Source organism: Phoxinus phoxinus (assembly GCF_949152265.1).
Source record: "Phoxinus phoxinus genome assembly, chromosome: 13".
Classification (NCBI taxonomy): domain Eukaryota; kingdom Metazoa; phylum Chordata; class Actinopteri; order Cypriniformes; family Leuciscidae; genus Phoxinus; species Phoxinus phoxinus.
The window spans coordinates 9602257-9618847 of record NC_136888.1 but is presented as its reverse complement, the minus strand read 5'-3'; the positions used below and the strand labels follow the sequence as shown (position 1 = coordinate 9618847).

At 37.5% G+C, this 16591-nt stretch overlaps 2 protein-coding genes across 5 annotated transcripts in view; both read right to left on the bottom strand.

Moving 5' to 3' along the window:
* plaat1l (phospholipase A and acyltransferase 1-like) overlaps positions 1-7338 on the bottom strand; it is an 18750-nt gene extending 11412 nt beyond the window's left edge. Inside the window, exons 1-3 of one of the 4 annotated variants that reach the window (XM_079633897.1) lie at positions 7111-7338; positions 3303-3425; positions 3104-3185 (exon numbers count right to left, since the gene is read on the bottom strand). In XM_079633897.1, coding sequence (XP_079490023.1) covers positions 3104-3115 — 12 coding nt within the window. In that variant the 5' untranslated portion in view covers positions 3116-3185; positions 3303-3425; positions 7111-7338. Of the gene's footprint in view, positions 1-3103; positions 3186-3302; positions 3747-6426; positions 6753-7110 lie in introns of those variants that run through there. The other 3 variants (XM_079633898.1, XM_079633895.1, XM_079633896.1) reach the window with 3 other exon arrangements.
* znf513b (zinc finger protein 513b) lies at positions 7320-16591 on the bottom strand. The gene is made up of 4 exons (XM_079633894.1): positions 15830-16591; positions 14387-14515; positions 12310-13014; positions 7320-10646 (listed from the first exon to the last, which is right to left on the bottom strand). Exons 1-4 carry the CDS (start codon positions 15867-15869, stop codon positions 9883-9885), a joined length of 1638 nt encoding a protein of 545 aa, XP_079490020.1. The 5' UTR covers positions 15870-16591; the 3' UTR covers positions 7320-9882.

Genomic DNA, 16591 nt, shown 5'->3' with positions numbered 1-16591 from the left:
TGCATTTTAACAATTTCTGAAATGTATTTCTGTCTTACATACGTCACTTTTTCTGGGTGTGTATATAGCCTATATATTTAAATAAATTAGTTTATACTTATTCTAGACTTACAAGGAATTTCATCTCATTCGGCATTAGGATAGGATACATAATATATATTTTGGAAAATTATATATATTTTTAAACATCTTTAAAATAAGTCTCTTCTGCTCACCAAGGCTGCATTCATTTATTTAAAAATACAGTAAAAACAGTAATATTGTGAAACATTACAATTTAAAATAACATATATATTTTTATACATTATATATATACGATACGAATCGTACAATACGATTAAATAAGGATATAAATTGAATATATTAATATGGGGGGGGGGGGGGGGGGGGTTTGGGCGTTCAGGTATTCCCTATGTTATGAGGACAAAATATCCCCAAAAGATGGCAATATCCCAAATCCATTTTTTGGTCCCCCGTGGAAAACAGCTTAAAAATCAGGTTATAAATCGAAAAAAGCTTTGTTTTTAAATCTAAAAAAGCAGAACGTTGTCTGTGATGGGTAGATTTACGGGTAGATTTCGGGGTAGGGGTTAGAATACACAGTTTGTACAGTATAAAAACCATTATATATATATGGAATGTCCCCATAAAACATGAAAACACAACGTGTGTGTGTGTGTGTGTGTGTGTGTGTGTGTGTGTGTGTGTGTGTGTGTGTGTGTGTGTGTGTGTGTGTGTGTGTGTGTGTGTGTGTGTGTGTGTAATTAAATTGAACTGTTAGATCTTAACACACCTTAACCATAATTCCACTGAACAAGAGAAATGTATTGTTGTACAGTTGGATGCTAAAATGGCACATTTGGTTCTCTAAACTAGTTTAAACCAAAATCCGAAAAAAATTTATTATGCAGAGATGTGTGACCAATACAAGTAGGCTAACTGCTAATGCACAATCAATATTCTAAGATTACTCTAAGATTACAGGTCACTGTTCTTATGTCAAGCTCAGCAGAGAAAACAAATAATAAAACAACTTACAATCCATAAGATATTAAGAAAAGACATTAGCAGAATTAAATGCTACTCATATCTTTAGTTGCTCACCTCAAAGGCTGTGTCCAGTCTCACAATTCAGACTTTTTTTCTCAGAATTGTGGGATATAAACTTGCAATTGCAAGAAAATGCCAAAATTGTGAGATAAAAAGTCACAATTACCTTTTATTTTTTTATTCCCTGGCTGAAACAAGCTTCTGGGCTATATATATAGAAACTATTGAAATGAAAGACAAAAATGACATGAGCTTGTAAAATCTGTCCCGAAGCCTTGCTCTGAGAAGTTTACAGAGAGACCAAATGGATTATTAACATTAACATCACTGAGACATATTTCTGCACACACCAAAAACACGAACTTCTTTGTCAGCTGTGCACCAGAAAACATTTTCTGTCATGCTGTCCCAATAAAAGCTGGTGGCAGTTGTCTTTTTGCCCACCCCATGCTTTTTTTTTAAGAAGCCATTGACATTCAATGGCAGCTCTCGCTGTGGGCGCAGTGTGAACAGCTGAGAGGTGTGATTTCACAGGCTGCTGGCCCTGTCAGAGCGCTGAGGGCTGCGAACAGGAGGTCTAGGAGAGACCCAGGCCTCTAAAAGACACCAACAGGTGGAAGGCCGCCAACAAGGGGGAGGGCGACCCATAGAAAAGGACGGGAAGCCAAGCCAGGTCTGGACACAATCCAGGAGATGGCGATGGACGAGGATACGCACGGAAGAGAGGAGGACAGAGCGCCGGACCTGTGTTTGTCCCGTCTGACGGACTGGGCGCCAAGGGACGGGCAAGTAATGTGGGAAACTTGTGCTGAAACTGTCATTGCTGTCGGACTGCAGGGCTTTTCGATGCAGAAGCAGATCTTGGCTGAGTCTCTCTTTACAGCTTTGTTTGTTTACTCAAGGGTATTTCAGAACAAAAATGCAATTTTTAATCATTTTACTTTTTATAAAGGCAATGCAAAAGCAGCAAGCAATTTTCTAGACAATAGCCTGTTATTCACTAAATGGTTGCCAGGCCAGAATGGGATATGGCTTGACATTATGGAAAGTTGACATGTCCTGTGGTGAACTCCATCTAAAATTATTTTTAAACAGCTTAAAGTTAGCATTTAACACCATCTAAAATCAATCCAAATGATTTTTAACAGCAAGCATTACGTTTTTATGACCTAATATCCAATATAATATTTGTACTTTTAAATGTTAATTTGTTTCACTGCAGGGATGTTTAAAATGAGCCAGTGAAGGAAAAAATGTGATTTAACACTTTCCCTAGATTCATCAAGTCTTGTCTATAGAAAAAGTCCATGTTGTGTGTCAACTTGCCATATGCCTTAGATATTGGCATTAGTATTGGACTGTTTTATCTGAGTTGTACAAACAAAGTTGTGATGTACTGTGTGTTTAACAGATCCGGCTGCTGCTCGTTGAGACGACATACTTCCTTATATCCCCATATACGGATTCAATCTATGGAATGTAAGGAAGTGTGTGGCCTCAGAGAGACAATATCATCAACATCTACACATCTTCTTGAAACTGTAAGACAACATGACACTACTGAATTATATTACATTTATGGCTTAGGGAACATTATCATCCATCATAATTGACATATTGCAGAATTACATATATATATATATATATATATAAGATAGTTAATTTGTTTGGTTGATTTAGCTGATTCTATGTATGTCAGTTGGGCAATACAACGGCGCAACAAAAACTAAATATTTTAGTAAAATGTTTTAATGGTAGATATAAAGATTTTCCAAGAATTTTGAGCATTTTATTTGAAAGTGCCCCTGGTTTAGAAAGTTTGACATCTTCTGTTTTAAAGTATGAATTAGGATCTTCTTAACAACCTTACAAATGTGGTTACAAATGACTTTATAAAGGTTATGTCAAAGTCAAGCACAGGCCATTGTTGAACATGTTCCCGAGCTCCTCCATGATGACATGAATACTGTAGGGCTCTGAGGGACAGAACAGCTGCTGTTGGACAGGTGGAGAAGAGCTAATTCTGACCTGACACCCCAGAATGAGGACATACCGGCTCATCCATGCACTCTCCGTGTCATCGTCCTGCAGGAGGAAGATCATGACGTGGATGGACGTCTTCTGCTGACATGATCCTACTTGCAAAGCAAAAAGTTAGATCTGAGATTAATCAGACAGATGACTGGATAATTGCCTGTGTAAGATGTTGATGTGCGAATGACACTGAGGAACTCGATGCTTCTCCTCCTCACCTCTATAAATATGATGATGTATTAAGCTGGAAACTCGTCCGTCCTCGAAAACACGTCTTAGTTGCTGGTAAAACGGAACCAAGTCAGGTGTTTGAGAGAGGTTTGGTCCCTTTCAACCAGCTACTGCGCCGTGAATTCAGCCAGCAACAGCAACAAAACAAAAAACAAGCGGATTTGCATCCAACATGAAGAGTATCTTAAATATGTGCTCATTGCATTACTGCCATTTTAACCTATATCTCAAAAACACTAGTGTTGTGTATTATTATTTTTAATACCAATGATAAAATATATGCAGTGGTCTGGTTTTCAGTTCAGTTAAATGTTTCTTTATTATATATATTTTCTAAATGCATTAACAAATCCAGTAACTTCTTTTTTCAAGCCAGTCCTGTGTTTTCCATCTAGTGTCTTGTAATATGATGAGCACATTTCGAATAAAAAATAAAAATAAAAGCTAGCATTTGTCTTTATTCTTTTTCTAGTCTTTCAGTGTTTGTTTCATAAATTTTAGTTGCCATTGCCATATTGTATTAATAACGTACATTTATTTAAAATACATGCTAGTGTTTTAAAATACTTTATCACTTTATGTTTTGTTGAAATTTTTTAAATGTCCACCCTATTACATTGTGTTGTAAAGGAAACAACTTTGAGCATAGGCCTATGTCAGCATTATATTCTCTCTATCTGATAGGCATCTTGTAGTTTTATGTTAAAGGCACACTATGTAATTTTTTGCCAAGAAAGGAGATTTAAACAAAAAGACTAACTGTGTTGAGCTGTATAACAATGATTAGTTTTCTGTCAATGAATGTATCCAAACAGTTGCTCACCTGTCTAATAAAACACATAATATTTAAGCTTCTTCATGGTTTCTACAAAATAAAACCAAAAATCGAGGGTAACGCGGGCATGATGTCATTGATAGGCGACGCACGGACACGCTCTGTGTCCTGGTTAAAACTGCTTATTTCTCTGGATTTAAACTTTCTTCTTACATAGCGTGCCTTTAATCTGTTAAACTGCTACTCAACCCTGTTAGTGTTACGAAATAATTATGTTTCAAAATATAACAATAAAATAAAATGCAATGAAATAAAATAAAATACAATAAAATTGTGCATCTGATAGGGCTGGGATAAAAATATTGATTTCTTGATTTAAATTGAATCTAATTTTGATTAACCGTTATCGATTCTTAAATCCAAAGCATCGATTTGATCAGATCGGAGGATTTTTTTGGCCAGAGGCTAGAGACTACAGCCAGTAGAAGGCGCTGTTCCACATGTTTTCAACCCGCCCATAGAGGCTGGGATCTCACTCACAGAATGTACAAACAGTGTCAGCTATCTTTTTTTTCAAGCTAAGCTAACAGGTCCTTGTTCTGTGGAGAAAGCGGAGTTGTAGGGGTGACCACACGTCCTCTTTTTCCCGGACAAGTCCGGCCGTGATCTCGAGACCGCCCAAAATGTCCGGGACTCGGCCCCCGCTCTCCACAGTCGCCATTCATTATGTCTGCATGCACACCTTTTGTTTCAATCTAACTGAATTCATTCCAATTGGTAAATCTGGATGTAGTGTTTACATGAACGCTAAACAAGTGATCGGTTGATGTGCGTTTTAGCATTGCTACAAAAATTCCTGTGCTTTCGTCTCGGTCGGGATCCGTGTGAAGCAGAATGCATGACCTGCAAAGCTGGCACGTAACGTGTCAGTGTCAAATAATAATGTCAACATATTATAATGAATGGCGACAGCAAAAGCCGAATCCCGGACACCCCAGATGATCCCGAAATCACGACCGGACCGCCCGATGCTCGTGGCTACCTGTACGAGCCACAATACAGCGAGGAACAGTTGCGGATGATGGAGGAACCAGAGGAGCGAGGCCCGGCCGGCGGTCAGGAGGAAGAGCCCGGGCAGACTCGAGCTGGGGCGGACTAACTCGCCACGGAGACTCACGCTAAAACATCGTCTTTTCAGTTTCGAGTCAACTACTAACTATTTGTATCAATTCTTTCGATACTGGCCTCTGTAACCGGTAGGCGTGGCTTGAGAGTGGCCTCGTATGGCAGCGAAGCAAGTGCATTCTGGGAGTTGTCTTTCAACCACATGAGCCAAAAATAAATTTTCTGGCTTTTCTCAGTCTAAGGCTCCAAATTCAAAAATAATTTCACATTTCTACTACATAAATAACCCATTTTAAATACAAATTCATCTTTCCAGCGGTGAAGTAGCCCTTTAAATTGATGAATGAACAAAATTTTTGTAGCGTGGCTGCCATTGTCGAGGGGAAAAGTCTTGTCTATTATAATTATGACAGCATTTTTTGAAGCTGTAACAGATTTTTTGTATTCTTAATTAAAATCAGCATTTTCAAGTAATATTCTTCAAGAATAGGATGTCTAAAATATGTTCCTGAATGCATACTGGAGAAACTAAACCCAGGGGAACAGTTCATTTGCTCCATATAGAGCAATAAGGCCATCTAGTGGTAAGAGTCATGCAATATGTTGTTGTTTTTACCCCACAAGAGGTCGGAGATCTCCCAATGTGAGTTATTTTGTATATTAAGTTAAAGAATGTGAAGAATGTGCTTAAATTATATTATTAAATTAAAGATACAATATATTATTATAACACAATAATAAAAATATATATCTCCCCCCCCAAAAAAATGCATTACAAATATAAAAATGAAATAATACATGTGATATTTCTGGACCAAATAAATAAGTATAATTTTAGGATTGAATGATTTGTTACAGATACGGGAAGAGAGGAGGGTTTATTGGTTAGCTGTTCTCTATGGGTGGCCGACTGCCTACTAGTCAACAGTACATATTTTTGAGTGATTATAAGTGTTTTTGACATATTGTTTTGATCAAGAGCACAAGTTGAAGGCCATGTGAACCAAAAGAGCAACTTAGTATCATCAGTGCAGAGATGCCAACCGCAAACAACTTCAGCTAAAATCCCATTATTTCCCGTGTGACTTCCCTCACAGTAACGTTACAATTATACAATTGGTTGATGAATTCACAATAAGCTTTGTTACTTTTGGTATGTAGCAAAGTCTTAGCTTTCAAATAGTCAATTGTATTATGAAAACAATAATTACGTTTTTTTGGCGCTATTCAATGGCCGAAACCTCCTCGAAATTAGGACCCCAAGCATATGCAATTACATTTAATAGGCACCCTCTTTTGCGCCTGTTTAGAAATCCTACAAAATCATATAATGAATGCTGTTTGAACTACGTTATAATGACCATTAATCTCTGTATTAGTTGTATTAGCTTGTGTACTAACACTGTTCGTCTCATCCGTTTTACTAACGTTACTAGTTACAGCACGAAATAAACATGACTAAACACAGGTATGATAAAAGAAACAGTATAACTTACCAAAATCTTTATCTTGTCTCATATAATCAATAAAATTATTACCCCAGAAAAAAAAAACCATAAAATGACCCCAAACTTTTTAGTCAGCTGGAAAAATGTTGCATTTTGAAAAGGAGCATTTTGTTAAACTACATACTACATGCATATTCTTTGCATTCGTCAATATTTAATGGATGTTTGAATAAATCTGCCATTTATGACAGGCACCATTTAAATGTTTTAATTCAATTGTGATTAAAACGTTGTATCAATATTTGTATAAAAAAAATATTTTGTGTAATTTAAAGTAATATATAGTTATATAGCCTATAGCAATTAGTTAATTTTAACCTTTAATTTCATAGTAATGTAAGATACCAGCGGGTGTTTCCTGTTTAGAATATTTTCCATGTAGCCTACCTGATATTGAATTGAATCACAAGCTTGTGAATCGATATAGAATCGAATCGTGAAATGTGTGTCAATACCCAGCCCTAGTATCTAGCATAATATGACCAGCGATTCTTGTTGAGAAAAGCAGCAGAATCACAAACTGAAATTCTGTGTAAACAAGTGGAGTGATACAGAGAACTCTGCTTGTCCAATCAAATTAGTGCACAGCAATTAAGTGTTGTACTAAATATTTATTCTTCGGAACTCCAAGTTTGTTCCATTTGTTGTTACAAATGTCTTAACTCCGCTATTTTAATAAAATGTAATAAACATCTTTATTATGAAACCAAAGGCCACTTGACAGTTCTTCAGACCAACAATTTGTGTACAAAAATCAGAAAGCTAATGAAACCCACACAAATACAGTACATAAATAATCATATGGCAAACCAAATTTCATTGGTTTCAGTGCTGTGCTTCTATATCACCAATTCCCTGATTGCACTGAACTCTTGCTGTGTATTTCAGTGACTGTGCCAGTTCTGTAACAGAGCAACATTGGACAAAAGGGAGGACCGATTAATATTAATGCATCAAAGTGACTGACTGTGTACAAAATGTTTGTTTTGAATGTGATTTGTTCGCTGTGTTTCAATAAAGAGATGATTAACGTGCGGTCCCCACCTTCTTCCTCCTGAACTGGTTTGCACAACCAAAAGAAAAAAGCAAAACAGGGTCTTTCCCACTAAATGTGTGAAAAAAAATAAACCTTTACAGGTTTCCATGATTACTTTTCCCGAAGAGAAAATCTCACAGTAGGCATCACACTTTAATCTAAATAAAACTGGAGGAAATATTTTAAAGTCAAACAAAAGACGCACTAACGCACACCCACATAATTGTGAATCTCATGAAAACAAGTCATTTTCAACACACACTCACACACACAAAATGCATAAAGAAAATGAGGCCTATTTTAGGATCATTATGCCTTCTTTTTTTTTGCATTGTGACAATTTCAAGACAGTTAATCATTTATTCTGTAATGCAATAAAAAAAATCACTGTAATACAGTAATAAAAATAAAGGGATAGAACATATACTACCACAATATATACAATAACTGTACAATTTATATACTTTCTTTAATATTACAGTAATGAACATCGTAGAGGGGGGACAGTAATGTCACAATGCAAAAAAAGAATACCTTCGTATTCTTCATGCAAAACATTCCCTTGATTATGATTTCGGGGTTCAAAGCGACACTAGCGTTTCTGAACGGTTTTCGTGAGACTCACTCATACGTGTCCCTCTAATGCCCTGGAAAAACGGTGAGTGTGCTGGAGGTGGATGAAACCCCCGATCAGTGCAGCATTTTGCAGTGGCACCAGGAAATGCATGTACAGTAAATGAGGGAAGGAGGTGCAGCACCTCCTCAAGACAAGGCAACATCACTGTCAGTGTGCATAAGTGAACATACAGTAGCAGCCAGACATCTTCAGTGTCATCGAATCCCTCGCGAAACAACTACAGCTGCTGACTCTTGCTTTTATCTCAGTTCTTTCATTCAGCAATTCAACACAGCAGAGGTGTGAATCTATGGTGCCCCTAAAGGGACATGGTGACGGGAGGAACATTTATAATCCAATGCGTTTGCCTTCTCTTGAAAAACGTTTGCATTCTCTGGAGAAACATTGCTTTTCTTGGGGGAACGGAAACATTTTGCAGGGCGAAAGCAAAGTTTCTCGGGGGAAAGCAAAGCATTTGGAAGACAACGCAAAATATTTGAAATTATACGTTTTTAAAACTTATTTATTTTTTCCATTATGTCCCTTTAGGAGCTCTGTAGAGAATCTCACAAAACGCATCAAGAATATATTTGATCCCAAATTCAAAAGGAAAAATTAAGAAGTTATATTTTGCATGAAAGAAAATGTTTGGTTTTAGGATTTATTTTTTTGCACTTTGCACATTTTTTGCACATTTCTGTAATGTGAAAAAGACTTCCGTTATGCTGCGCTTAAATGTATGCCAATTTATTTTAAATTTGTTTTTTTTTACTGCAATACAGTAACTACAAAAAACAATACATAAAAAAAAATATATAAAAAAAAATTTAAAAGAAAAATGTCTAAAAGATAATTTCAAAAATGCAAAAAAATCTTAATGGTCCTAAGAAACAGACCTCATTTTCTTTATGCAAAATATGGATAACACTTTACAATAAGGTTTCATTTTTTAACATTAGTTAATAACACTAGTTAATAAACTCAAATTAAACAATACTTACAATACTTAAAAACAATACAGCATTTATTAATCTTAGGTAATGTTAATAATACAATCAAAAGTGGTATCTGCTAACATTAGTTAATGCACTGTGACCTAACATGAACAATTGTATTTTCATTAACTAACATCAACAAAGGTGGTAAAAACATAGTTCGTTGTTAGTTCATGTAAACTAATGCGTTAACTAATGTAAACAAATGAGACCTTACTGTAAAGTGTTACAAACATATGATTTCTTATGTGTTCTTTTGTAGTTTTTGTGAAATTCTCCGTGGTGCATAAACGTTCCCTTTGAGTTTGAGATGACGGTCTTAAATAACAAACCTGTGATTCTGTGATCAGCTGCTGTAAACAGTTGGACCATATACAAAATACAATCAAATTCCATGTGAAAAAAACACACAAAAAAACAGCAAACCGGCCGTGTCGCGACGTGGCGTTCCCGCACGGATTCCTCTGATAAAAATAAGGCAACTGGAGTTAGACATCAACAGAGAGATCCGGCTACATTTCTCCTTCCTCGTCCTCGTCCTCTTTCTCCGGCAGCTGCATCTTGAGCCACCCTTCGGCAGAGTGGCCGTGCTTCTTCTGGTGGCGTTTGTAATTGTCCCAGTGTCCTGTGGTGTAGCCGCACTCCTGGCATTTGAAGGGCTTCTCGCCGGTGTGCCGCAGCATGTGGCGCTTCAGGTTCATGCTCTGGTTGCAGCTGTAACTGCACACGCTGCACTGGAACGGCTTGGCGCCCGAGTGGATGCGCTCGTGCCGCTTGAGATTGGCCAAGTTCCCGCAGGCGTAGTCGCACGCGTGGCATTTGTACGGCTTCTCGCCCGTGTGCACGCGGTGGTGCCGCTTGAGGTTGTCGAAGTGGGCGGACGCGTAGCTGCACTGCGGGCACTTGTAGGGCTTCTCGCCGCTGTGAGTCTTCATGTGGCGGGCGAGATGGTTGGGGTACTGTGTGACGAAGGGGCACGACGTGCACGAGTACAGCTTGTCGTCTTTCTCCGGGCTGGCGGGCGAGCTTTTGGACAACATGTCTAATGTGCATTTGCTGCAGATTTGCGCCGTCGCGCCCTCCTCGTCCTCTAGCACCGCGCCGCACACGCGACACGTGAAGGGGAATAGCAGCTCGGGAAGAGGGTCCGACTCTTTGGCCAAACTCTCGGTGTGCAGCAGGGCGGGGGGGTGGCGGTCCGTTCGTAGGGCGTCGTAGCTTTGGAGGAAGTCGGAGTCGTTGCTGATGTGCAGAGTGAGGTCAGACACCACCGACTCTGAAAGATAACAAAAAACAACAAAAAAGCTGAAGGGCTATTTTCCTCTTTTGAGTGAACCCAGTTTTAGGAACCCAACCCTTTCTACTTCCCTTTACTTCACACTCCACTTCCTCTTTTTTTTTCTTGCAGCATGAAGCGCTCAAAGTGCAAAGTATCGTAAGCAAGTGGAAACACACCAGCGAGAAACCTGCAGTTTTGAAGGGAATAGGTGCTTCTTTGTACACTTTGAAACACTCGAAAGCCGTCAGACTAGCAGAGGAATCTGTATTCCTGTTTAGTGCTGATAATGAAATAAAGGACAATAAATGAGTAGTTAAAGTTAACAAGAAACGGCATTCATAACCCATTTTACTTCTATAATATGACACATTTGTGAGTGAAACAAGAAAAGATATTAAGGGTCGCACTTTTTATCCATCAGGAATTGACAGGAAAAGTGTGTTTCAATCAGATGTGAACATGAGTTTGCAGTGGATTGTGGGGGATCTCTTCTGCTTCCTAGAACACCAACACTCACTTTTGTGTAGGTTTTGAACCGGGACTGAGAGTTTCATCTCCACATATGCCAGTGCTAACGCTTCTTGTTCACATCTGTCCTTATTTAACATTATTATAACTAGTATTTTGTTATATGTTTGCCATTTATAAATGTATTATGAAAGGTCAGTAGAAGTGAGAGAGGAACAGGATCAGGAAAGGACCAAAAGCTGGGACTCAAATTTGGGTAAGTGCACATTTTCTGATAAAATTAAAATTGTAATTTTAAAAGATGATTTAAAAAAAGCTCCAGGTTTGCTGTGCTTGTTTATAGGGCAGCACAAATCAAGTCTCTTGAATATCAATAAATATTACTATAATATTAATAATAATATTAAAATCAAACATATAACATTATTATTATTGTATATTTCAAATTAAAATCTAGCATTTAAGTATTTTTTTTACAAAATTGTGTGATTATATTTCAATATGGCTATTAAATAATAATAATAATTATTATTATTACAAAATAAAAAGATAAAAATGACTGGATAAAAACAAAATAGGGTCATTCCATGTCAAATTTCAGAAACTTCACCAACTCAAATGTTTAATTTGGTTAAATAGTAATGAAAGACAAAATGTTAAATGTATCCACTATTTTGTAGAGGACGGGGGTATTAAGATTTATTTAAACCTTAGAAGTGCTTTTCCCCATTTTTGAACTGTCACCATTGGCATATAATGCGAAAACGATTGCTAAAGTATACAGATTTTACTAATAGACCTACCAACCTTCATATAAAAAGAAAATAATGATGCTGCCATCTTTTTAAAGTAATTTTTACTCCCCTGTAATTTGGCTTCAAATCTCAGGTGAAATTTTTTATTTTGACCGCCCTTTTGGCTTTCATCTTCATTTATGTATTTCTTTCACCAAAAATAATAATACAAATTATCAAAAAATTGAGCTGACACGGAATGACCTAATAAGAAATCACTACTGTTATATTTTACAGTAAAAAAGAAAAGAAAAAAGTACTAAGCCAGATTTGATAATCACACTAAGCAATATCACAATTTCGGTTTTACTTCGATTATTCATGCAGCCCTAACACTGACGAATCATTCACATTAACAGCAGGACTATTCAAAACAAGGTAGTGGATTAAACAAATACCTTCCGTTAAGGCTGTAGATGTGTCCTCCTTGTGGCTCATCATGTGTTTCTTTAAAGAGTGGCTGTTGTTCCCACGGAAGTCGCACTCTCCGCAGTTGAGCTCTTTCTCCTGCGTGTGCATGCGCTGGTGTCTCTTCAGGTTGCCCAGAGAGTTGCACGCGAACGTGCAGAACTCGCATTTGTACGGCTTCTCGCCCGTGTGTGTGCGCACGTGTCTCTGCAGGTTCACCAGCTGGGCGGAGGCGTACGAGCAGTGCTGGCACTGGTACGGCTTCTCGCCGTTGTGCGTTTTCATGTGCCGCTTCAAGTGATTAGAGTAACGCGAGCTGAAACTGCACAGTTTGCACGCGTATGCCTTACTGGCGCTGTCGTCGGTCGTGGATCTGACTCGGTGCGCGCTGTGGCCCGGGTGGGCCTCCTCTAACGGCCTGTCCTGGCGGTCGGCGTCTCCCCCCTCGGCTCCGCACTGGAGGCAGTGCAGGGCGAGGTCCAGCGTCCCGCTCAGGGGGTCGGCGAGCAGCTGCCCGCACTGCCTGCAGGACAGGTACGGTGTGAACGAGGCGTCGCCGGGGCCCATCTCCTCCCGCTCGCTCTCCGTGTCTCGCGGGTCCTCGAAGTCGCTCTCGATGCCGAGACGGTTGTAGCTGGAGCAGTCCTCGTCGCTGAAGCCGTACACCGGCATTCCCATGTCAGCAGTGACGGAGTCTGTCGGGAGATCACAAGATGCTGTGTTATGCAGTGCTTTTCTGTTTTAACCGTTTCCATGGGAAGTTGAGGCAAAACATATCAAAGGTTTCATGCTTTAAAAGATAAATAAAAGTTTGTGTTTACATAATATATGTGTGTGTACTGTGTACAATTATTTTGTGTGTGTGTATATATATATATATATATATATATATATATATATAAAAATACACACGCATGCATATATATATATTTTTATTTATATATAAAATATTTATATTTATATATAATAAATATAAATATTTATATATAATATAAATTATGTATAAATATACAGTATGCAAATATTTCTTGCATATGTATGTATTTATATATATATATAATAATTATGCACAGTACACACGTATATTATGTAAACACAAACTTTTATTTTGGATGCGATAAATCAATTAATTACATTAGCACAAAATATAATGTAAATATTATATGAATTATTTAATAATAAAAACATTTTTACAATTTAGTATGAATAAAGTATGGAATAGCATAGCAAAATACAGAACACTAGAATATAGATGACCTGAGATGAACTATAAACTGCAATAATTACATTTTAACTTTATGAGGTGTTTATTCATAACAAAATTACAGTAAAGTAGAGCTGCACGATTCTGGATACATCGAGAATTGTTTTTTGGTTTTGTTTCAAATACAGATCACGATTCTCCCACGATTCTGAACAGACAACTAAACAAAATAACATGTAAATTACTAGAGGTTCTGATAAAATATTAATTTCTGCAGTCTATTTAAAAAGTTAAATTAATCTGAATTCATTATTTTTAACGTCGTTAAGAAAGAATGATTCAATGACTCTTAAATTCTTCACTTGTTTCATTACTAGATGAATCAGCATTTTTGAACGAATCTCTTGAATAAGTGATTCAATGACAAATACGTGTTTTCAGCAGTATATGTAATCGTTATTTGAAGCGCCAAGTTACTTTCAAAAGTTGATTTGCACTATTTTGATCGCTATTGTAGACTTCAGTGTTTTTCTATCTGAACTATAAACTTTTATACCAGTACTTCTGTGATCATATGAATATTTGTAACTCACAAATAACAATAATGTGTGTTTTAAAAGACACTTTAAAAGACCGTGTTTTAAAAGACCAGGTCCATCAACTGTTGGTGTCCGCCATTCTTCAAAATATGTTCAGCAGAAGAAAGAAATTCATTCAGGTTTGGAACAACTTGAGGGTGAGTAAATGATGACAATTTAAATGTTTGGGTGAACTAACCCTTTAATCTGGCAAATGCTTGACTGAACTATGGAATAGTACAGCAAAATACCGTAATTTAAGCTGAATTCATGTTTGTCACTGACCTGAGTCCCTCTCAAAACCCACAATCCTGTAGTCATTTTCTCCAAAGCCCAGCTCCTGACCGAGGAGGAAGTCACTCTCCAGGACGAGGTTTTCCTGATTGCCAACCGCTGCACCATCTTCAGCTCCAACTGCAAAAAAACACACAAAAAACAGTACAACATCACAGCCTGTGCCAACAACATACCGTTATACCGTTATGCTGGAATCAATCTGATAATCACATCTCTCCTAAACATGAAACTAAAAAGAAAGTATTCATTTTGAGATTCTCAGTATTGGGAAAATAACCATGTCCACTTGGATGACTCCTGTGTCATAGTCCACTAAATCTATTAGCAAACGTGTCAATGGATGGCACACATTTGGTTCCTAAAAAGGTTTAGTGGATTTTCAGAGTAAATATTGTGTAAAACGTTAATTTAACCATTATTAACGGGATTTGAACAGTGACGAGACTGATGGTTAACAACACTACAGCTACATGAGCTCTGGATAGAGGAAAAAATATGATAGAAATGAATAAAGGAGGAAGGAACAGTGAAGAGACACTAGATAAACAAAGGATTCGGGTCAGAGATGGGTCAAGCCCGAGTCCCGCACCAGGAACAGGGGGTCTGTCCAGAGGAAACGGAGTAAGGAAAGAATGACGACAGAAGAAGGGGAAGCCGATATGTTTTCACTGAGATAGAACCGAGCTTGGCTGATTCTTAAAGACACGTTAAATCAATATTAAACAAGAGCATTTGGAAATAGATTCTGCTCACTTAGTCAAGGCATCTCATTTAAACCTTATATGAAAGCTTGAGAGGAACTAAAAAGAGCTTAAAGGACACAGCAAAAGGAAAGACATGCTCAAGGTTAAACTTGTGTATATTCAGTTTGAAAGAAATGAAAATGAACACTTAGGCTATTTCAATAGAAAGTACTTAAAAAGCAAATTAGCAAGAGCAAAAATACAGTGGAAAAAATGCAGAGTAAAAAAAACTATAGAAACCAAGGACATGTGACTCAATATAAACATATCTACAACAAAGGTGTTTCATAAACACATTTTGATCTGACATTACATTATTAAGTCTAAATGTTTGTCAATATTAGAACATTACAACTATAATGTAATGAAAACTACATTACGAGATTACAAAGCATTAACGTTACAGTCAAATAGTCAATTTATTGTAGACTAGTCATGGTTGGCCATGTGAATAGTTATAGTCTCAAATAAATGTCCATATACACACACACACACACACACACACACACACACACACACACACACACACACACATTTCTATGCTCTTGTTGATTATTATCAACAGAAATAATCACATTCATTTCACACTGAATTTAACAGTAAAATAAATGAAAATCAGGCATTATCTTCAAGAAATAACAAAAAATAAATTGAGGTGAAATCAAGTGAGATATAAGTCCAGACTTACATTTGACAGGCTGTGGGTTGGACTGTTTTCTTCTGGGCATTTTTGTTAATGTGTCTGTTAACAATCAGCAGTTCCCTGTTGAGCTGGTCTTCATCACCATCACCTTCCTCTTCCTCATTTTTCTCTTCCTCCCCCGAACAAAGAGTTCCTCAATTCCCTCATAAACCCCGAATTAAACACTTTTTATCATATGTATCCCCAAAAATCATATTCAAACAGCCAAACAACTGAAACTCTTGTTATTATTTATGTTAGCGTGAGCTAAAATTAAACTACATACATAATACACAGACAGGACTGTAGAAACACTGTCATTTACGATTATATGACCCTCACATCGCAAGGCTGACGTCTGTAGCCTGATTTGAATCCACATCGATGAAAAAATTAGGATATTTTGAATGTAATTTGTGTTTGTCCTGATATCAGTCGAAGGCTAACTAGCATAACTAGCTAGCCCAAAAAGAGAACACACAATAAAAGTCCAGTGTGTATAACCACTGGACAGCCAGCAGCGGCAACATCAACGTCTCTCCATGAGGAATTATTCGTCCATGTCGATTTTTATCCCTGTGAACTGTCTCCATGAGTTGAAGAAGTGAAAGTGTGCAAGTTTCATTGCTGCTGCTGGTGTTGTGATGGGAATGTGCAGCACAGGAAGTGATTGAAAGAGTTCAGTGTGAGACAGAGAAAGCGCGACATCTACTGGAAGACCAGAGTACAGCATCTACAGCAGATCTATCTATCTATCTATCTATTGTC

Bases quoted from the DNA above. Each gene is read 5' to 3' on its own strand.
- znf513b (XM_079633894.1), bottom strand. From the start codon at position 15,869: ATGCCCAGAAGAAAACAGTCCAACCCACAGCCTGTCAAAT. The intron at 14,516-15,829 runs GTAAGTCTGGAC...GTTTTTTTGCAG, and splicing joins CAACCCACAGCCTGTCAAAT to TTGGAGCTGAAGATGGTGCA. The intron at 10,647-12,309 runs GTATTTGTTTAA...GTTATCTTTCAG, and splicing joins ATCTACAGCCTTAACGGAAG to AGTCGGTGGTGTCTGACCTC.